This window comes from Coccomyxa subellipsoidea (assembly GCF_000258705.1).
Source record: "Coccomyxa subellipsoidea C-169, whole genome shotgun sequence".
Taxonomy (NCBI): Eukaryota; Viridiplantae; Chlorophyta; class Trebouxiophyceae; family Coccomyxaceae; genus Coccomyxa; species Coccomyxa subellipsoidea.
The window spans coordinates 210049-230379 of NW_005178036.1; the positions used below are offsets into that span (position 1 = coordinate 210049).

The 20331-nt window shown below is 52.0% G+C and overlaps 3 protein-coding genes across 3 annotated transcripts; all 3 read left to right on the forward strand.

The window, feature by feature from the left end:
- Positions 1–1270: 1270 nt before the first annotated feature.
- On the forward strand, positions 1271–5827 carry COCSUDRAFT_62901 (hypothetical protein; the record flags this gene model as incomplete). Its single annotated transcript, XM_005647850.1, has 17 exons — positions 1271–1358; positions 1757–1935; positions 2068–2133; positions 2257–2322; positions 2444–2512; positions 2633–2698; positions 2822–2887; positions 3011–3076; positions 3200–3265; positions 3389–3454; positions 3578–3643; positions 3765–3830; positions 3947–4012; positions 4121–4186; positions 4902–4985; positions 5278–5311; positions 5688–5827. 17 exons carry the CDS (start codon positions 1271–1273, stop codon positions 5825–5827), a joined length of 1320 nt encoding a protein of 439 aa, XP_005647907.1.
- Positions 5828–7341: 1514 nt separating this feature from the next.
- COCSUDRAFT_62902 (hypothetical protein) lies at positions 7342–11592 on the forward strand (the record flags this gene model as incomplete). The annotated part of the gene is made up of 13 exons (XM_005647851.1): positions 7342–7378; positions 7760–7809; positions 8033–8122; positions 8402–8485; positions 8721–8807; positions 9059–9145; positions 9337–9429; positions 9653–9739; positions 9957–10043; positions 10253–10345; positions 10742–10834; positions 11066–11152; positions 11470–11592. The coding sequence occupies 13 exons, from the start codon at positions 7342–7344 to the stop codon at positions 11590–11592; spliced, it is 1098 nt and encodes a 365-aa protein (XP_005647908.1).
- Positions 11593–13712: 2120 nt separating this feature from the next.
- Positions 13713–20228, forward strand: COCSUDRAFT_36399 (hypothetical protein; the record flags this gene model as incomplete). The annotated part of the gene is made up of 14 exons (XM_005647852.1): positions 13713–13821; positions 14188–14292; positions 14504–14604; positions 14861–14970; positions 15269–15453; positions 15974–16194; positions 16544–16686; positions 16933–17083; positions 17398–17517; positions 18027–18191; positions 18543–18655; positions 19124–19295; positions 19679–19834; positions 20148–20228. 14 exons carry the CDS (start codon positions 13713–13715, stop codon positions 20226–20228), a joined length of 1932 nt encoding a protein of 643 aa, XP_005647909.1.
- Positions 20229–20331: the final 103 nt, after the last annotated feature.

The following is a 20331-nucleotide window of genomic DNA, read 5'->3' on the forward strand; positions in this document are numbered from 1 at the left end:
GATGATTTCATTGCACTCTCTGGCGAAGTGCCTGATTGCATGCTGGGCAGCACAAAGAGTCTAAGACGTGTAAGTTCTGAGTCTCCGGTAGGAAAGAATGTGACGAGGTTGCCACAACTTCAGCATCTCAATGAAATTATTAAAAGTTGCATCTTGACCACCACAGTACCGATGGGCAACTTGTGAAGTCTGCTGCATTGTAAGGGCTGCTGATCCATCAGAAGGCTTTCCAAAGATTGATCTCACATGGTGGGGATACAATATACAAGGGGGAGAAAATGAACTCATTGCGTGTGGAAGCGGCGATGCGGCAAATCGCGCATGTGCACAGAGGGTGGTCAATCATATGCGTGAGAACTTGATGCATGCGCAAGGAACACTGGGAATATTTCCGGATCGATTTTCAGGTACATTCGGGGATGCGGCCGCTCCTGAGACACCCGCATCGTCGCTGTCTAATCCATCCCAAAGTTTCCAGTGGTTTGCTAGGGACGGCCCCTCAGCATTCCTGTAAGGAGGGAGTGTAGACCTGTAGGCTGCAAGGGTGCATTTGCGAGTTGACAAGGCTGCAAACCTGTGCATATCAACCCCGGGGTCCGGCTGCAGACAGACCTGTGTATGCCCTATTGTGGCCCTCTGGGCTCTGGGTTCGCCACTCATGAAGATTGTTCTTATTATTATTATGGAGGGTGGCAGAGCATGGGGAGGGTGCATGCAGGAGGATGAACGAAAAAGCAGGATAAGAGAAGAAATGTTGCAGTACTCAAAACCTGTCCCGGACACACGAGCGTAATGTTACCCATTTCATCAGAGTGTTTGAGTTTGCGTACCCGCACACAAACATGGAGTATTCCCACAAAAGTCTCAAAGCTGCTCGTGTGGTGCAGGCTGGTTTCAAACGTCAGCAACACGTAAACTCAACGCATGTTGAGGCATGCATGCGCTTAATCTGAACGTGCCTGAAGGGCGCCTCGTGACTAAGCGGTGAGTAAGAGGTGCATCTTTCTAAGTGAAGGTCCAAATTGCAGGACCGTGAAAACAGCATCTTTCGCGCAGAGTGATCTGCACATATTATTCGATCGATATCAAATATCTGTGTGATCATCTTCAGTTGTGGGAACAGATCGGTAGGTCCGCTTTATGTTGTCCGAACCGGATCTGACCATCGACACACCCCAACACGCGTTCTGCTCCAGCTGTTCTGATATGAAAAGTCCTCGATCACATCGGGTTTCCGATATCTTCCCTGTAATACGCAGGTGTATCAAGAATGGGTTCCTCCAGATGTCAGTATGTTGTCTGCGTCCTACTGCTTGCACTAGCGGCAGCTAGCGCGCCGGCTGCCGATGCACAGGCCGGTGAGCATCGAACGGCGGCAGCCTGCATTGCTGTCCAGAACTTTCGAAGACTTTGATCATCCCATAGTAGACTCTTGTCTCATCCAACAATTTTTCGTTGGGCTGGACGGGAGTTGCGACGCAGCTCCACCTTCTTTCGATCCGATCGCAAGTGAATAATGCGCTCGGCGGTCTCTTTTCCTTTCTGTCCATGCGCATGTTTGTATTATCAAAGGTCTTGATGCGAAAAGCTGTCTAGTTAAAGGCAACTTTCGCCGGTCTATCGATGAGAGTCTGCAAGAGGCAATGCAAAGCCCAACACAGAGTCTCCTTCTACAGATGGCTACGATGGATCGTTTAGACCGCTGCTTTGCTTATCAGACAAGTTCTGATGAGCCTGATGAACGCAATGCCTGCAGGCAAGAAGCCAGCTCCCGCCCCTGCCCCTGCGGCAAAGGTGATGGGTCGTCATCTCTTGCAAGCGAGCAAGAAGCCGGCCCCCGCCCCTGCTCCTGCAGCAATGATCATGCAGGGGACCAAAAAGTCAGCTCCCGCGCCCGCACCAGCAGCAAGGACGACTGGTCGGCATCTTCTGCAGGTACATTCTTTTGACTCAAGCCCTTTTGACTCGAGCCCAAGTGCCGATCATCGCACATATTTATGGAGCCAAAGGCAAGCAACTTTGCAGTGTCACTTCATCTGTGAGGGCAATGGCTTGTAACTGGTGCAGGCGAGCAAGAAGGCAGCCCCTGCTCCTGCCCCTGCGGCTAAGATGACCGGCCGCCACCTTCTGCAGGTGCGATACATTGACTTCTCAGGCCCAATTTGTGAGCTGTTGTGTGATCAAGGCAGCAGCAGAAGCCTTGCAATCCTGCGCAATCCCTGTGTTTGTGAAGCCTGTGGCATGCGCCTCTTGCAGGCGACCAAGAAGGCAGCCCCCGCCCCTGCTCCGGCTGCCAGGACGGCCGGCCGCCACCTTCTGCAGGTGCTGTTCCTTCTCCAGTCAGGCTTTTGCCATGATCAACCGCATGATTGAGGCAGGTCAATGCATGCCACTGTGCGGTGTTGACTTTTAGGAGTGAAGCCTGTGATGCCACCTTTCGCAGGCTAGCAAGAAGCCGGCCCCCGCCCCCGCCCCGGCAGCAAAGACCATGACAGGCCGCCAACTTCTGCAGGTATAGTTCAATGAACGGCCAAGCTCACTTCTGCTGATGAACTGCACGCTGAAGGCAGCCCAAGGCATGCCATATTGGAATGTCACTTCATTTGTAGCTCATGACCAGCACCTTGCACAGGCGACCAAGAAGCCGGCCCCCGCCCCTGCGCCGGCAGCTAAGATCACCGGCCGCCACCTTCTGCAGGTGCATTTTTACTGACCGGTAACCGGCACCTTTTGTTGATCAAGTGCATGATCAAGCCAAGGGAAGCCCTGTCATCCTGCACCATTGCCTTTTTCTTAATCCTGTGGCGTGCATTCCTTGCAGGCGAGCAAGAAGCCGGCCCCCGCCCCTGCGCCGGCAGCCAAGATCACCGGCCGCCACCTTCTGCAGGTGCATTTTTACTGACCGGTGACTGGCACCTTTTGGTGATCAAGTGCATGATCAAGCCAAGGGAAGCCCTGTCATCCTGCACCATTGCCTTTTTCTTAATCCTGTGGCGTGCATTCCTTGCAGGCGAGCAAGAAGCCGGCCCCCGCCCCTGCGCCGGCAGCTAAGATCACCGGCCGCCACCTTCTGCAGGTGCATTTTTACTGACCGGTGACTGGCACCTTTTGTTGATCAAGTGCATGATCAAGCCAAGGGAAGCCCTGTCATCCTGCACCATTGCCTTTTTCTTAATCCTGTGGCGTGCATTCCTTGCAGGCGAGCAAGAAGCCGGCCCCCGCCCCTGCGCCGGCAGCTAAGATCACCGGCCGCCACCTTCTGCAGGTGCATTTTTACTGACCGGTAACCGGCACCTTTTGTTGATCAAGTGCATGATCAAGCCAAGGGAAGCCCTGTCATCCTGCACCATTGCCTTTTTCTTAATCCTGTGGCGTGCATTCCTTGCAGGCGAGCAAGAAGCCGGCCCCCGCCCCTGCGCCGGCAGCTAAGATCACCGGCCGCCACCTTCTGCAGGTGCATTTTTACTGACCGGTAACCGGCACCTTTTGTTGATCAAGTGCATGATCAAGCCAAGGGAAGCCCTGTCATCCTGCACCATTGCCTTTTTCTTAATCCTGTGGCGTGCATTCCTTGCAGGCGAGCAAGAAGCCGGCCCCCGCCCCTGCGCCGGCAGCCAAGATCACCGGCCGCCACCTTCTGCAGGTGCATTTCATTGACCGGTGACTGGCACCTTTGTTGATCAAGTGCATGATCAAGCCAAGGGAAGCCCTGTAATCCTGCACCATTGCCTTTTTCTTAATCCTGTGGCGTGCATTCCTTGCAGGCGAGCAAGAAACCGGCCCCCGCCCCTGCTCCGGCGGCAAAGATGACCGGCCGCCACCTTCTGCAGGTACAATATAAAGACGAGTCAGCCCCTCTTTTGCTCAATTCATGCTTGATTCGGTCAGGCTAAGACAAGCCATCATCCTGCGTCACTCTTAAACCTGTGGCGTTTCTTTCCTGCAGGCCAGCAAGAAGCCAGCTCCCGCCCCTGCACCCGCGGCGAAGATGACCGGCCGCCACCTTCTGCAGGTACAGTTTGTTTATCACTCAGCTGTACTTGCCATCAACTGGAAAGGGAACGCACCAAAAGACACCACAATATTCCTTTGTGAAGCCTGTCTGCGTACCTGTCTGCAGGCGACCAAGAAGGCTGCGCCCGCCCCTGCCCCTGCAGCAAAGATGATGGGCCGCCACCTTCTGCAGGTACATCGACTACTCAGCCCCAGTTCTGCTCATCACATGTGCAAAGGAGACAGCCAAGGGATGCTATCCCACGCACTGTTGCTCCTTTCTGTTGAGCCCTTTGATATTTGCTGCCTCAAGATCTTTTTGGTGTCTTGTCCAAGCAGTCAAAGTGTGATGTGAGCTAGCGATGGACTGAGAGGGGCATCAATTGTCCAGTGCTTCATATTTGGATTAAGACGACATTTATGGTCACTGGCTTTCCAAGCATACAATCGAGCTGGGCTTAATTGGAGGTTTGAAGCCTTTGGTCTGCAGGCTGAGCATGTCTGAAAATGCACTTTCAAAGCACCTGCCCAGACAAGCCATCAGGGCTCTTTTGCTGACGTAAATTCGCCGATCGAGGGAATAAAAATGCAGCGGGTGTAAACTTTAGGGGTTTCGTTTAGGGTTTAAGGTTTAGGACATTATTCCCCCTGAGGCCGACGATGTTGAGAAACCCCACAAAGACCAGCCTGCCCTGTCATCCTGCAAAGTGCCACTTGGCAGATGAAGCATGTTGTGGGTTGTACAAGCTTGTGAAGATTGAAGAGTGAAGAGTGAAGATCGAACATCGAAGATCGAAGATCGAAGATTGAAGATCGAAAATCGAAGATCGAATATTGAAGTTTGAAGTTTGAAGATTGAATATTGAAGATTGAAGATTGAAAATTGAAGATTGTGTGTGGTTTTGCAGTCGACTGGGCCTCTGGATAATGCAACCCCCAAGGATGTGCCTCCACCGGCGCAAGCCCCCAGCGCTGGCCGCCATCTGCTGCAGGTGCAGATTTCGAATTTGAATTCAAGATTCAAACAGATTTGCCTACTTTGTAAGGAGCTGCGTCACGGTGTCCACCACCTTCAAGACACCCAAGGATGAAAGCTTGAAATGCTAGCGCCTGATGTATGGCATCACACCCCGCAACGACGCCTCAAGAGGAGTGTTGTATGGCATGTCAAGTCGCTGTCTGCTGCTGTCAGATGTTAGAAGTGGCCTCCTGTAAAGTTAGAGTCTGTGGCAAGAGTAAGCTTAAGATCTCCTCTCAATCCGGTATGTGTGGGATTATGTGCAGGCTGCTAGTTCTGGCCTCTCTGCTAATGACAAGGGTGAGCATTTCCTCTATTCCTCACACCAAAGAAGCACCCTACCCTCTGTCTTTCAGTCTGCGCGTTGAGAGTCTAATATTTTGGGAAGTTTCTAGAAGTTTCTAGTGTCTGTGTTGCTTGCATTGCTGAATGCTGGCTCCTCTGCTTTCCTTCTGGCCTGCCCAGATAACTTGTAGTAAAATAGAGATCTGCAGTAAAGTGCTGTCAGTGTGTCACTGAAACCTGGGAGGCAGACATGCAAACAAGTGCTTGTAATCCTAGCATTATTTGCTTTGCTTGCCAAGTGGCAACTTGTGCCTGCAGACAAGCTGCATGAAAAGCTGCTAGACTAAGAATATGCATGACAGAGTAGTGAAGTGTTGGATTATGCATGCAGGCTCTGCCACGATCAGTTCCACGGGCAACAACGGCGTTTCCGGCACCGGGGCGTCCGGCAGCGGCGCATCGGCCGACCAGGGACGCAGCCAGGCGACTAATGGCGCCAGCATTGCACCCGCACCTGCCCCCGCCATGTGAATACACCCCTGGCCAATCTACCCCGCCATGTGGATGCACCCCAGGCTAGTCTGCCATGTCAGCTCCGCCATGTGAATACACCCGAGGATGATTTACCCCATCAGCGGTGATTTACCCCAGCCTTGTCAGTCCACCACGTGGATACACCCCAGCTCAATCTGCCAGGCCTGCCCAAAGTGAGCTTGGGACTAGCGCCAGGCAGGAAATAAGATTCCCACCGCTCGGCTTCGCCTCTCCAGGTGAATGATGCGCAGGAACAAACATGTCTGGTCCATTCTTGTCTCTAGACGCAGAAATGAGACCACTTAAATTTGTCCATGCAGCAGAGCTGGCATTCTAGCATGCAGTTTCCCGGTGCCAACGCAGTTTGACACTCGTCCAAGTCTTAGGGGGTCTACATGATGTGTTTTCCCAGAGGAATTCCAATGGTATGCACGTGCATGTAGTTTCTGCTTCTTGTGACAAGGAGGAGGCTTCCTTAAGGAGGAATGAACCCTGGTGAATCATACAAGAAGCTACCACAATTGCGCTGCTGCATTCTGCGCACAATTGATTTTGCTGTGTTCTTGTTCAATAAGCACGCCATTTTCAGATAGAGTGCAGCGGGAAACATTGCAGTTGCACAATGCTATTTTAGCTGGAGCCATTCTTTCATTCTTTTGCAGCGGAATGTTTGTGGAAAGTAGTCTCTACACCAAATCCTAGCTATTGAGGGGAATGGATGTCGATACAGCAAAACACCCTGACGCACCCCGTTAAAAAATTGCAGCGCACGCAGTGTAAACGTGTAAACGTCAACTGTTTTTATTCTCAGATCATGCTTGACGACGTTGTAAAGTTTTGTCCTGCTTTGATTTGCTGAACCTTTTCTTGCTGACGGGCTGCAATAAGATGAAGCAGTAGGAAGTTCCAGGTGTTGTTAGATTGCGTTGACCCTTTCAAAGTTGGCTGGAGCTGTCACACAGTGTGTTTAAGAGCTCTCGACTCTCAGCAGAGTTTGCAGAGTCAGCGTTCAGCATGAGTCGTGCATATGCTCCATGACGTCCAATCATAATATGGGGGCACACAATACAAAAATTCATCTCCTAGGAGCCAGGTCCAAACAGCTTCAAAATCGGTCCTGAGCTCAAGAAGACTGCATGCATGCTGCTTGCATGCGCGAACGGTTACATAAGTGCCTGAATAGGCTGGCCGAATAAGCAACCGTGACGAAAGCTGTTGTCGGCCTACAATTGGACTTCGAAACATCCCCGCTGCAAAAGTAGCTAGTGGAACGTTGTGCTATTTGGAAACGCTGAACAAGGTGAGCTTTCTGGTGCTTCAGTGGATCGATTTATCGTGAACACCCGGACACCGACGTCAGACCACGTCCTGAACAAAGAATTCCTTTTTTCTGGCGGGGAACAGGTTCACGCACTCTGAGCTGTTGAGACGGAGATAGAGTGTCTCAGATATAATACAAAATATATAGAATGAGGTCCTTCATCCGTATGAGCGTCATTTGCGTTGTCCTCATGCTTGCCACCGGCGGCATGCCAGCGGCACAAGCAGGTGAGTCTGAAGCACTCTGGTAGGATACTTGTGCTTATGTAGTTGATTTGATTCTGGATTATATCCGTTGTGTTGAGCCTGTCCTTCTCCTATGTGCGTTGAAGTCACGGGCGAAGGTGCAGCTGCGTGTTACCTTCGATCACGGTCTTCCGCACCTTTGCGATTTGCTAGGCTAGGCGCTGGACCTTGTCAGTTGCTTCTGTCGCATAAAATGTGTCAGCGAAAGTTTCACGAGCCAGACATCCCCGTGGGTCCACGTGGGTTTGAGAGATCTGCGCATCTCTTCTTCTGTGTAGCTGCTTCAGCTAAAACATCGTCCCCTTGCACGTGTTATCTGTCGCAATTCACTTCTCTTTCTGACTGATATCATACGAATCGCAGGCACGGGGGCCGCCCTTGGAAAGAACCCAATGGGTCGCCACCTTCTGCAGGTGCGTTACTCTTTATCCTTTAATTCGCTGTTCTATGGAGACGATACACGACGTGGGTAGAATGAACCAGCATTCGCTCATGTCACATTTTGAAACGACTCCACCGATTTGAGACTTTTTTCGTGGCTACAGCCTTGAGGATGGCGAGCACAGGTCGTCCAGTCACACAAAGCGTGACGATTTCCTTTCATGCCTCTAACAAGGCAATTCGTGTTCGCTTCAGGGCACAAACGGCGCAGCATACTCAAATGGCAATATGGGCGGCAGTGCTGCAATGGCCCCAACCACTACCTTGGGCCGCCACCTGTTGCAGGTAACCCAAATTCAATTCTGATGGCTCAGACTGAATGAAGTATTTTGTTACACGTGCCTCTCGGACCAGATCACAGAGCCACCCTGTCCACCCATCAGCCAGTGCCCACTTTCCCAGGAAAGGCAGTGCCACTGTGCTTCAGTTTCAGCGTGCTTCAAGGAAGCTATATCTAGCAGTAGCTGTGAATAATGACAGTGCTAGAGCCTCCTGTATGATCTATTCAGAGATGCACTTGTCAAGGACTATAGGACTGATGCGTGGGTTTAATCAATGCCACAGGGCACCAGCGGTGCAGCTTATGTAAGCGGCAGCGAGACCAGCGGATCGGCTATGGCGCCAAGCAGCGGCCGCCACCTGCTGCAGGTCAGAATCACTGCTTGGTCAACTTTGGGTTGCTCTTTCTTGGAAGAGTGGCTGTGAGCAACGTTGTTGCAGATACAGGCATGCTGCTATCAGTGAGCTTGCTGAAATTCAAAGCTGTCTTCATTGCCACTGCTGGCTACTGTACATTGGCCCATCTCCGAGGTCCTGCAAACAGATACTTCACATGCTGATTTTGGGTCTTGGAGACTGATTATCACGTGCGTTGTTGTGACAGGGCGTCAACACTGCAGCTTACACTGCTGACAGCGGCATGAGCAGCGGCTCTGCTATGGCCCCAATGAGCGGTCGCCACCTGCTACAGGTGAGGGAACATTCTCTTTTGCTCACCTTTCATATCTCTTCTACCCTTTTACCCTGTATCTAGAGGCAGCACTTCAACATTCAGATCTGGCTTGACGGCATTGAATGATTGTTCTTGATGTCTGTCCAAAAAGGCCTCATCTGTCAAGACACGTGACCAGGGCCCACTGCCTTCAAATCCGCCCCTGCCCACTGCCTTAAGGCTCCTCAGTGACTCAGCAGTGACTCAGGAGTGATTGTTTGCTGTCCCAGGGGGTCCACACTGCGGCTTACACCGCCGACAGTAGCATGAGCAGCGGCTCTGCAATGACCCCAAGCAGTGGTCGCCACCTGCTGCAGGTGAGGACAGTTGCTATCCAGTATGTTTCGTTTCTTGTTGTTTCATGTGGCTACAACTGCCTCTTGCACCACTGTGAGTGAGCAACCCGCATGCGGTCAATGCTTATGCTGCCTACAGTGCTTCTGAGGTTCTTTGAAGTGTACTCGTCCAACTTCGTGAGGCTATGCTCTCATGTGTGCTGCTGTATCAGGGCGTCAACACTGCGGCTTACACTGGAGGTAGTGACAGTGGCATGAGCAGCGGCTCAGCAATGGCCCCCAGCAGCGGTCGCCACCTGCTGCAGGTCAGAGCTCCTGCCCTCTTTCTCATCGAATGCTGATCAACCGACCTTCCCTATCAGAAGCACAGGCAATATTTGTTAGTGCAGAGTCGCCTTGCATCACCACCCAAACATAGCTGTCAAGGCCCGCCCTCAACCTTACTTGTTGAACAATGCCCACTACCGATAAGAAGCACTTGACACATTGTGAGCCCACTATGACAGACTGTGTCTGCCTTTGTCCCAGGGTGTGAACACCGCAGCTTACACCGCTGACAGCGGCATGAGCAGCGGCTCTGCTATGGCCCCAAGCAGTGGTCGCCACTTGCTGCAGGTCAGAGCTCCTGCCCTCTTTCTCAGCGAATGCTGATCAACCGACCTTCCCTATTAGAAGCACAGGCAATAATTGTGATTGCAGAGTCACCTTTCACCCAAACATAGCTGTCAAGGCCCGCCCTCAACCTCACTTGTTTAACCAGGCCCACTACCGATGAGAAGCAATTGACGCATTGGGACCCCACTATGACAGACTATGTCTGCCTTTATCCCAGGGTGTGAACACCGCAGCTTACACTGCTGACAGCGGCATGAGCAGCGGCTCTGCTATGGCCCCAAGCAGCGGCCGCCACCTGCTGCAGGTGAGGACAGTTGCTATCTAGTTTGTTTTGCTTCCTTTTGTTTCATGTGTTGCTGCATATACTACTGCTGTAACTGCTTCTATCACCACTGTGAGTGAGCAACCTGCATTTGGCCAATGCTTATGCTGCCTACAGTCCTTCTGAGGTCCTTTGAAGTGAACTCATCCGATTCCGTGAGGCTGATGCTCTCATTTGTGCTGCTGTATCAGGGCGTCAACACTGCGGCTTACACTGGAGGTAGTGACAGTGGCATGAGCAGCGGCTCAGCAATGGCGCCTAGCAGCGGTCGCCACCTGCTGCAGGTGAATTATTCCAGCTTTTCCTCTGCCTGCTTTTATGCTGATTGAGGTGCTCTTGCTTTCACAGGGTCTATCCCGGCAGTATGCAGCATGCTCTGACTATCAAGCATTTCACATTGAAAGTGTGTTGGCATGTTGGGCCTTGTGCCCCTTTAAATTATTATTATTGTTACGCAATTTTCCTGCTAGAAGCCAGGTGGTCTGCAGACAAGCTGCAGTAAAGGCTGCCAAAATCCTACCCCTTGATAGACTCGCCAGTTTCAAGCAAGACCCAATCAACCGTGGGCACAGTGCCCAGTATTTATACCGCCCCCTGCCAGCCGGCCCCTTTAGAAAGATTTAATGTCGAAGTCTGGCTGCCGGCAGCAAGACTGACCCTCTTGTGTGCTGCTGCGACAGGGCGTCAACACCGCAGCTTACACCGGAGGCAGTGACAGCGGCATGAGCAGCGGATCGGCTATGGCGCCAAGCAGCGGCCGCCACCTGCTGCAGGTCAGAATCACTGCTTGTTCAATTTTGGGTTGCTCTTTCTTGGAGGAATGAGCAACGTTGTTGCAGATACAGGCATGCTGCTGTTAGTGAGCTTGCTGAAATTCAAAGCTCTCCTCATTGCCACCGCTGACTACTGTAGATTGGCCCATCTCCGAGGGTCATGCAAACAGATACTTCACATGCTGATTTTGGGTCTTGGAGACTGATCATCACGTGTGTGTGTTTTGACAGGGCGTCAACACCGCAGCTTACACCGCTGACAGCGGCATGAGCAGCGGATCTGCAATGGCTCCCAGCACCGGCCGCCACCTGCTGCAGGTGCGAGACCTGAAAGCTCATCCCCTTGCCCCCGTAATCAGTGCAATATCTACCGCTCACTAGCCTTTACGAACCCTGAATTCGACCTCTCAAAGTGTCCTTTCTTGCGTTCCCGGCGATAGGCACCTGTGAGCAGTTCGTGGGCTAGTTGCTGCCACTTGCTTTCATATTCTAACTTGTTGAAGGATTCAGATATGCTTGCGCGTACACGCTTGTCCAGGACTGCAGTGCTAGGTGCGCCCTGACAGCACTTCCACAGGTCTCCTTGGACATTTGCTTGACGAATTCTTAATAATCGCGTCTGCTCCCGTGGGCAGGGCACAAACAGCGCGTCCTACTCAGCCGGAGGCTCCAGCGGCAGCGACAGCGGCGCATTCGCAGACCAGACCATCGGGCAGGCCACCAACGGCGGCGCGGCCGCGCCGGCACCTGCCACCTGAGCAACCCCTGCCTCAGTCAGCTGCCTTAGTCATGCTCTCTGTAGAGCAGTCTTAGTCAGAAACTCTTCACAGCTGCCTTGTCTCTGTACATCCTCTGATGGGCCACTTCTGGCGCCAGATATAGGCCAGGGCCAATTGACACCGTTCATAGTTTCTTCACTATTATACAGGCCTCGCCGCAAGGCTTTTGCCTCTTGCATGTGCAATTTTGGTCCACACCGTTTTCCCTGGAGCGTCCAACTGACTCAAGAGTCGTCTCCTGCCTTCACTGTTAGGGCAAGCAGCGGCCCGCGGGGTAGTCTAGTTAATGCTTACTGTTTAGTCAGACCGACAAGGCTGCTCAGGGCAGGCCAAATAATTACATAGATAATGTCAGGATGCTCATTCATTTGTAGCGTGTTTGTCGTCTGTGTGCTGACGCTGTGCACTTGCTCATGTGTCTACCTTGTGGGCCTGCCCTTCCATGGCTTGCCAGTTGACAAGACCATTACATCATGCTATTTATTACAAGGAAGCCAAGCTTCCCAATTACCATTGGTGTCCAATTTGCAGACTTTGGCCCCCATCCACTGCCTCAGGCGATGCGCTTGGCTGAATTTTTGCAGGCGAGAGGTTCAAGGTGTTGCAAGGGTATGTTGCTACAGCCTTCAAGGAAGGTCTGGAAGTGGGTTTTGCGTGACATGTCCTGACAGTTGCACAAATGCTGACAAATAATGCTGACAAATAATGGGTTTACGTATGGGCACAGTATAGCTTATTGCTTCAGAATCTGCTCAGGCGCTGTTGAAAGCTCCTGAATGTTGCATGAATGACGAACGTGAATACAAGTCCGGGGATGAAATTGTTTTATTTTTGAGCAGCAGAATACTATGCATGCCTGCAGTGAAGGCTCGTCAGGCAGAAGACAGCTTTAGCCAATGGGGGCCCTGGGCCTGGCACGAGTTTGGAAATATCTGGCAAAGATCTGCTGTTTGATAATTTGGTTGTGGCTGGCCATTTATAAGAACATGCATGTGATTGTAATTGTCAATTGTGAGGTCCCAAGTAGCTGGTGTGCTGAAGGGCGGGACGTTCTTCCGCCCCCGTCCAGTCAGTCTCTTGGGGTATTTGCATCAAACAATTCTGAATCTGACATGTCTTGTTTAAAAGCACATGTGATTCTAGCTATTTGCTGTGCCATGAGAAGACTGTGTGTAAATGAATGATGTCACGTGATGGTGCACCAGAATATGTACATGCGAGTGCGCATGCATGCAGTGCAGCCTGTGAATACTTGAGGGATTGCCTTGCAAGAAATGCGCAGCGGAAAGGACTGTACATCATATGCATAAGGCACCCTACAGTATCACCAGCAAACCGATTCAAATGAGTTGTACAGTTCCTGTGGAAAGGAAGGAAGTAAGATTACACATGTGTGACATCTTTGGGGTGCGCCGCTGTGGGATACCTGAATCATGCATTGAGGAGAGTCTAAACTTGTTAGGGTTGCCACGATTGATGTCCAGTCAAGCTGGTTGTCATATGATTCACTCTCACACAAATACATATTCGTCTTTTGAAGTCGGTATCAACATGGTAGGTAATTGGAAGCACGCAAATAAACAGGGGCTCAAAAGTTGATTGATGCCTTTATATATAAATCATTCAGGTGCTGGCTATAGTATTCGGCAGCATTAATAGGTGTAAAGTCACAGACCTTATATGATTTAGTTTTGGCTCTAGTAGATCTTCTGAATTGGCAATACTTCATTTCAAGTGAACTCGATTTTCAGGACCGCCCATGGCCCAGTGGTGAAGGAGGTGTCTTGCATCAGCACTCGATCGAAATCTGTGAAACGCAATTGTGACGTCTACATCGTGCAAAGGATTCGTTTGACACACATCTGAGTTTTGTTTTGTTTTACACTTGCAATGAGCGACTGGTCACCGTCCACTTTAAAAGAACGTTTGAACACCACTCCATCATGGATTTGGACGGGGATTGTTGCAGCCCCTGTGGCCTGGTAGGTCTTCGGTCCATCAAATTAATTATATGAAGATTCATTCTGGATGACTGTCTGTCTCAGAATGCTTTTGTGCACCGTCGCACGAAAAGAAGCATGCTCCGTCCTGACTGCTTCATGGTGCTCGGCAGGTACGTGTGCTCGCGGCTGCGCAACAGATCACCTCCCACAGAGACCTCCTTTGACGCCTTCCTTCGCCCTGGAGCAAAGGCAGTAAAGGCGCAACGTAAATGCATCTTATTTAGCACCCTTCCTCCCTGCAGGACCAGAGAGTCTTCCTTGAAAGCCTTTTCCCACTTCTCCTTGTCGACTGCTGCAATGAGATGGTTTGCATTGTCATGCATTCGAGATCGTCACTTGCAATGTGTGCGCAAATTTCTTAGCAGGCAGGTCTTGCTGCATGTGTCAGGTGATGACAGGCCACGCCCCGCTGCCAGTTTTTCAGCATTCCTGAAGCGGCCAGAAGAGGCGCAGAAGCCGGTCAGGCAGGCTGCCAGCTTCTCATCCTTTCTGCGCAAGCAGCCAGATCAGGCGCAGCCGACGGCAGTTGCGGCCACTGAGAATTCAGTCAATGGCGCGGTTGCGGCGGTAGAGGCCGGGCCGGGCCCAGAGCAGAAGCCCGTAACGGTGCTGTACGGCACGGAGTATGGGTTCAGCAAGGAGATTGCCGAAAAGCTGGTGGGGAAGCTGAAGGAAGGCAGGGAGCTCTGGTGCGCCCATCGGCCTTCCTCCGTGTACAATAAATGGTACTCGAACACAGGAGTTCGGCGCTATTTCATTCCATCGTGTCATTTCAGGCAATATTCAGGACCTGTAGAAAGTTGCTCGGCAAAATTAGATAGCAGATGATTAATGACTATTACTTGATGGCCAGTCAACTTCCAAAACATACAAATTTTATCCTGGAGGAGGCTGCCTATGCAGGCCGAGGCTGCTGGACATGGCAGAGCACCCAGAAGGATACCCGCTGGATGCTGAGCAGGCGCTGCTTGTTGTCTGCTCCACACAGGCAAACTCACTCCCATTTCCCAGTTGTGATGCCATTTGCCTCTCACCCGCCTTCCACCGGCAATTGCCCTCCCACTGACATAAATGGAGTGCTCTCATCTTTGACTGGCTAGCACCAATTTTCAACAAGATGCATTCTCATAGGACCAAGACGCCTTCTTTGCTTTGTGGTACAGTGCTGTGCAGTGATTTAGAGACTTACTGTGCTTCCGCTCAGGTCAACTCTGATGCTGTCTGAGGTGAAAGTTGGTGCACAGGGTGACGGCGTACCTCCCAGCGAGGCAAGGGAGTTTTGCGATTGGCTGGCGGGGGCGTCGGCGGCAAAAGTGGCCGGCCTGAACTTCTCAGTCTGCGCCCTGGGCGACACGTGAGCTCTAAAATTTGTCAGGCATTACCTGATGTTGCTGTATGTTGCGCTGATAGCAGCCCTGCAGCAACCGCATTTCAGGACAGCATCCAACCTCTTCCCTTTAGAACGCACGTACAATAATGCCGGAAAGTGGTTGCACGCAATCTATGGAGCACGCGAGCAGCTTATCTGTCTGCTATCTTTTCTGAATCCGTTGGCCACTAAGGCTACTAACTTCCAACTTCTGGAATCGAGACTCTTGTCTCTGTCCAGCAACAGACCATGATGGCTGAGTGCACTCTCTGTGCCATTCCAGGTCGTACACGCATTTCTGCGCATGCGGAAAAGCAGTGGACGCCAGGCTAGAGCAGCTGGGCGGCCAGCGCTGCGCGCCGCGGGCGGACATCAACCGAGAGGACTGGAAGGCCGTCGATGCCTGGATTGAGGCCGCTGTGCGCAGCCTCTCCGAGCTGCCCCTCAAAACGCTCGCGCAGTCTGCAGGTGTGCTGTTTGTGCTGCTCGGTGACCGCTTTGAGCTGGAAGCACCTCGCAACTTTCACAACTCTTATTGGAAACATGCGTGCTTGCACTTGACAGGCCCATGGGTGGAACGAATCGTCAGCTTGTCGACGGGTGGAATTCGAGCTTGCCTCAGATGCCTGCTGATGGGGAGCTTTCATGCCTTGATAGGCCTCCAAAGTGCTTGCATGCATACCAATGTTTCATTTCGCTGCAATGCATGCGTGATCAGCGCACGACTTCTGGGGGATTCCTAGCCATGCAAATGGGGATCTAACCAACACAAGAAGACCGGCAATGAGCTGCTTTTTTAGGTGCATGCATGCATGGCCCCGCCAGCCGAGCACCGTGCCCCTTGTGTATTGGGTCTTGCTTGGATCTGGCGAGGCCCTTCTAGGGTAAGACTATGGCAGCCTTCAATTGCAGCTTGTCTGCAGGATGCACTTTGCCTGTTGGCAGGAAAAGTCTGTAAAGAATGATGATGATACATGCATGGCCACAGGTGGGCAGGCCGCAGGGGCGCAGCAGCAGAGCGCGCCAAAACAGAAGCGCTGGGGAAAGTCGCGCCCGTTCTACGGGCGAGTGGTGGCGATCGAGGGGCTGTGCCAGATCAGCAGCAGCGATGACAAAGACACCATCCGAGTCGAGGTGGACCTGGGTGACTCAGCGCTTACATACACCCCTGGCGATGCCCTGGGCATTCTGCCCACTAACTGCCCTCAGGTGCCGCTCCTCTTATACCCTGCCTCTTCAGTCATTAATTTTAGTTGAATTTTTTTTGGCAGATTGGCATCTTACCTGCAGTGTCAGACATGGAGTCAGGCCAGTGAGAGATTGCTCATAAGACTAATGAGCCTCAGGTGGGTCTGAGAGATCTGTGACATGTGTTGTCTTGTATTTGACGTTGTAAGAGCCATGTTTCTACATTGCTGGCACAACAGGTAGACACTGTATCCTCCGTTTTGTCTCCCTGTTCGGTGGAGTCACATGCTTGCTGCAAAGTCCTGATCACTTATTCTTCTGAATTACTGAGGGATGGAAGGTGAGCATGGATGTGTGCATGCATGCAAAGGGGGTGGATGAGCTGATTGAAGCACTGGGAGCAGCCAGGGACACTGAAGTGCCAGTCCCTTCATGGCACTACGAGGAGGCGCCGGCCAGGACTGGAAGCACCATGCCTCTGCATGAGGCGCTGTCCAAGTGCTATGACCTCAGGTGCGCGTGCGCTGCGTTTGTATAAGAGCCTAGCAAGAAAGGAGAATGCATACTTCACATGCAGTCCGTCTGAGCCTGAATGGCGTATGCTGTGCTGGTTGCATGCATTGTATCCTTGTCCTGTGATGTCCAAGGTCGGCTGCATATGCCGGGCTGAAAGTAAGTCATTCTGGCCGGCCATGAGATTTGCAGACATGAAATGCACAGTTTATTCTGAGCTGATTTGCATCGGGTGCATGCATGCAGGTCACCAAAGCCAGAACTGCTGAATGTGCTGCTAAGCAGCATTGGAAGCTTGACCCCGTCACATGTAGAAAACGGTCTCCAAAACGGCGTTGCACATGCAAACGGAACCGTGACTAAGGCCGCAGGATCAGGATTGCCAAATGGCAAGCTTGTAAATGGTCATTTCAGCCTGCCTAACGGTCATGCATCATCTTCTCCAGAGTCTGAGGTAATCCCTCAATTTCATGTTCAGATTTCAAGTTTTCCTACACCTGTCCACATCAACAAGGAATACAATATTCGTGCTGGCGGTTATGCCAAGGAATGTGTATGCATTCTTTTCCCGTCAGGCTTCATGAGGTTCACTTCAAGACATGGTCATTTTCGTGCCATCCCACCATGGAAAATGACACGCAACGGAGGCACGAATTGGTGCACCCTGCCTGTCGTCTAGTAATGACAGGGTGCGTGTGAACTTTGGAGCAGGGAGAGAAATTGAGAAAACTGCTAGCATCGGGAGAAGCCAGCAGTGAGGCCTATTTTGAGCCGAGGCATGTCACCGACGTGCTGCAGGACTTCAGTGCAGCCAAGCCTGACCTTCTGAAGGTGCGCGTGCTTTCCTCAACATGGCATGCATGTAGGATTTTGCTAGTCAGCATGGACGCTTAGTTGCTTCTGCCCCTTGACACGATGAAATATGGAGTGTGACACCATACATGGCTTCACCTTCTTTACCACAAAGGCATGGCGTATGCCTGAGCGGCGTGCATGACATGGTGCCAAGGCCCTGCTAAACGCCAGGGCTGCATCCTCGATTGCATAGCGGTCATTGCGCCAAGATAACTGGTCACGAGACAGCAGTCCTGTCTTATAGGCCGGGCCTTGGCATGTGACACCGAATGAGTCAGCACTCTGATGCATTGTGCGCTGACCATGTGCGCCGGACTCTGTCTTCTGTGTGTGCCAGTGCTATTGTCAGCGCTCCCTTAGGAAATATCAGGGGAACATCATTCTGCCTGTGCCTCATGCGCTGACGGGCCACTGAGGTGCTTCAACAGTGCCCCTGATTAGTCTGAGCTGGATTGGTGACTAACCTGCTGACGTGGCGCGAGCAGGTGCTGGCAGCGCTGCGGCCGCTGCTGCCGCGGCTGTACTCGATCTCTTCGTCGATGCTGGAGAGGGAACGCAGCGTGCAGGTCACGGTGGCGACTGTGCGGTATGAGAGCCTGGGGCGCCCGCGCATCGGCGTTACCTCCACCCTCCTGGCCGAGCGCCTCAAGGTGCATCTCTTTTCGATTTTTTTACGTTGTTTATTGTAATTTGTCTCACAGCGTGCATCTGCATGCCAATTGTGTGGTGGTGATTGAGGGTAATATTCATTTGAGTGGCAGTGAAGTCTTTGCTCAACAAGTAGGAGCAGCAGCTGTAATGCAATGAGACCAGTCCAGAGGCACTCTGTCTCGCACAAGTGGCAACCATGATGCTATGTGATGCTCGGTCTATTCTGGTTACTTCAGCATCTGGACACTGCGCGGTGCAGAGCCCGTTGCGCATCCCAAATCTATAATGCAGTACTTGCAGTAGGTTCAACCAGCTCAGCAAATGTCATTGGCAGTCGCGCATGTGCGCAGGTCGGTGATGTCATCCCGGTGTACATCCACAAGAACCCAGATTTCAGACTGCCCGCGGACGCTGCCCGCCCCATCATCATGGTCGGGCCAGGCACCGGCCTCGCCCCCTTCAGGTCCGTCGACACCTGAGATGTCTGGTGTAGCATGCAATGTATTCCGTTGCTGGGGTCTGTTGCAGATTGGCGGGTGCGCCATGCTGCTGGGCATGAGACTTGGCACAGCAATTATGTACTTTTTTGTACTTTTTTGGATGTAGTGGAGATCAGAGTGTTGTCGTACTGGTTGGCGACATGCTGCTGCCGATGCTTCTTTAGTCAAGTCTCAATGTTCGCTCTGTGAGCTTGCAAGCTGCAATCATTGTCATGCAAAGTTGCTCTGAGAGACTTGTCCAGGCAGTGGAAATGGAACTTTCTACTCCAATGGAAAGTCTCATCACCGCTGTTGGGGAAAGTCATTGCACAGGGCTAAGCCTGCATGAACCTGATGCTGTTGCCTGGTGCCAATGGGGATGGTTACAGCCGATACAAGTAGAAATGTGATAGGCTTTGGTAATTTTACATGGTCTGTTTTCCTGTGCACAGGGCCTTTATGCAGGAGCGTTTACTGGGCAGAGCGGAAGGCACCGAGCTGGGAGATGCAGTGTTGTACTTCGGCTGCCGCCGCTCTGACCAGGACTACTTGTACGGGGATCTGCTGGAGCAATGGGCCGCCACTGGCGCCCTTACGCTGTTCACTGCATTCTCCCGGCAGCAGGTACATTTCTGTCCTTTGGTGCCTTGCCATGCGCCAAGCGTAGCCCTTGCTGGCATCTCCGTTAGAATGAACCCTGCGCTTCATGGGCACAAGCTCAGAGGAAGAAGATGTGCATTTGAGGCATTTTGGGATTCCAATGAGTGCAGCTCTCTTGCCTACAATGTCTGCATTCTTCTGCATTCCCTTGATGACATTTGCAAAGAACACTGGACATCGCTTCATCCAGCCAGCATGTGTGTGCTTGCATGACTTGCTGGCATGACTTGCTGGTGACTCATCGTACGCGAATGTGGACACAAGGCGTGAATCGCACATGACTCATCACGCATGCATGAGGAATGACAGGACATGACTCGCCCGTGACTGAAGTTTTACGTGCGCAGGCGCACAAGGTGTATGTTCAGGACAGGCTACGCGAGAGCGGCCAGATCGTGTGGCGGCTTCTGGAGGCTGGGGGGCACTTCTATGTCTGCGGTGATGCTGCGCACATGGCAGGCGCTGTAGAGGAAGCTCTCCTGTCCATCATCGAGGCAGAGCAGGTACTGCTTCACTGGTCAAAATTTTACATGGGCATGCATTGATGTGTATCCTTGAAGTAAATGACGACGTGTCATCCCAAGGGGAAAAGAAGGGAAGTGCGAGACTCTGACATGTCAGGTCTGAAGCATGTGATCTGCTGGTGGTGAGCATTGGCTCCAATGCAGGACATGCAAGACTTGAAGCTTTGTCTTGCTACAGCTCTTGGTTGATGAAAGGAATGGCATAGGCCATGTCTGCCTCTTCCGCACGGCGAACTGCTCTGTCTTCAAAAGTTTTGTAAGTCAGTTAAGGGCTTTTTGTGTTTTCTTCCAGGGCAAGGGGCCTGAAGCAGCGCGTGCCTACCTGGCAGACCTGACAGCTCAGCAGCGCTACCAGCGGGACATCTGGTATTGAAGATCAAGGGACTCGCAATCCTTAACTGAGTGTGTGCGTTGCAACCAGCAATGCATAAACTGCTTATTCTTTATCAAAGGAACATTGACTAGCGTAGAGTGGG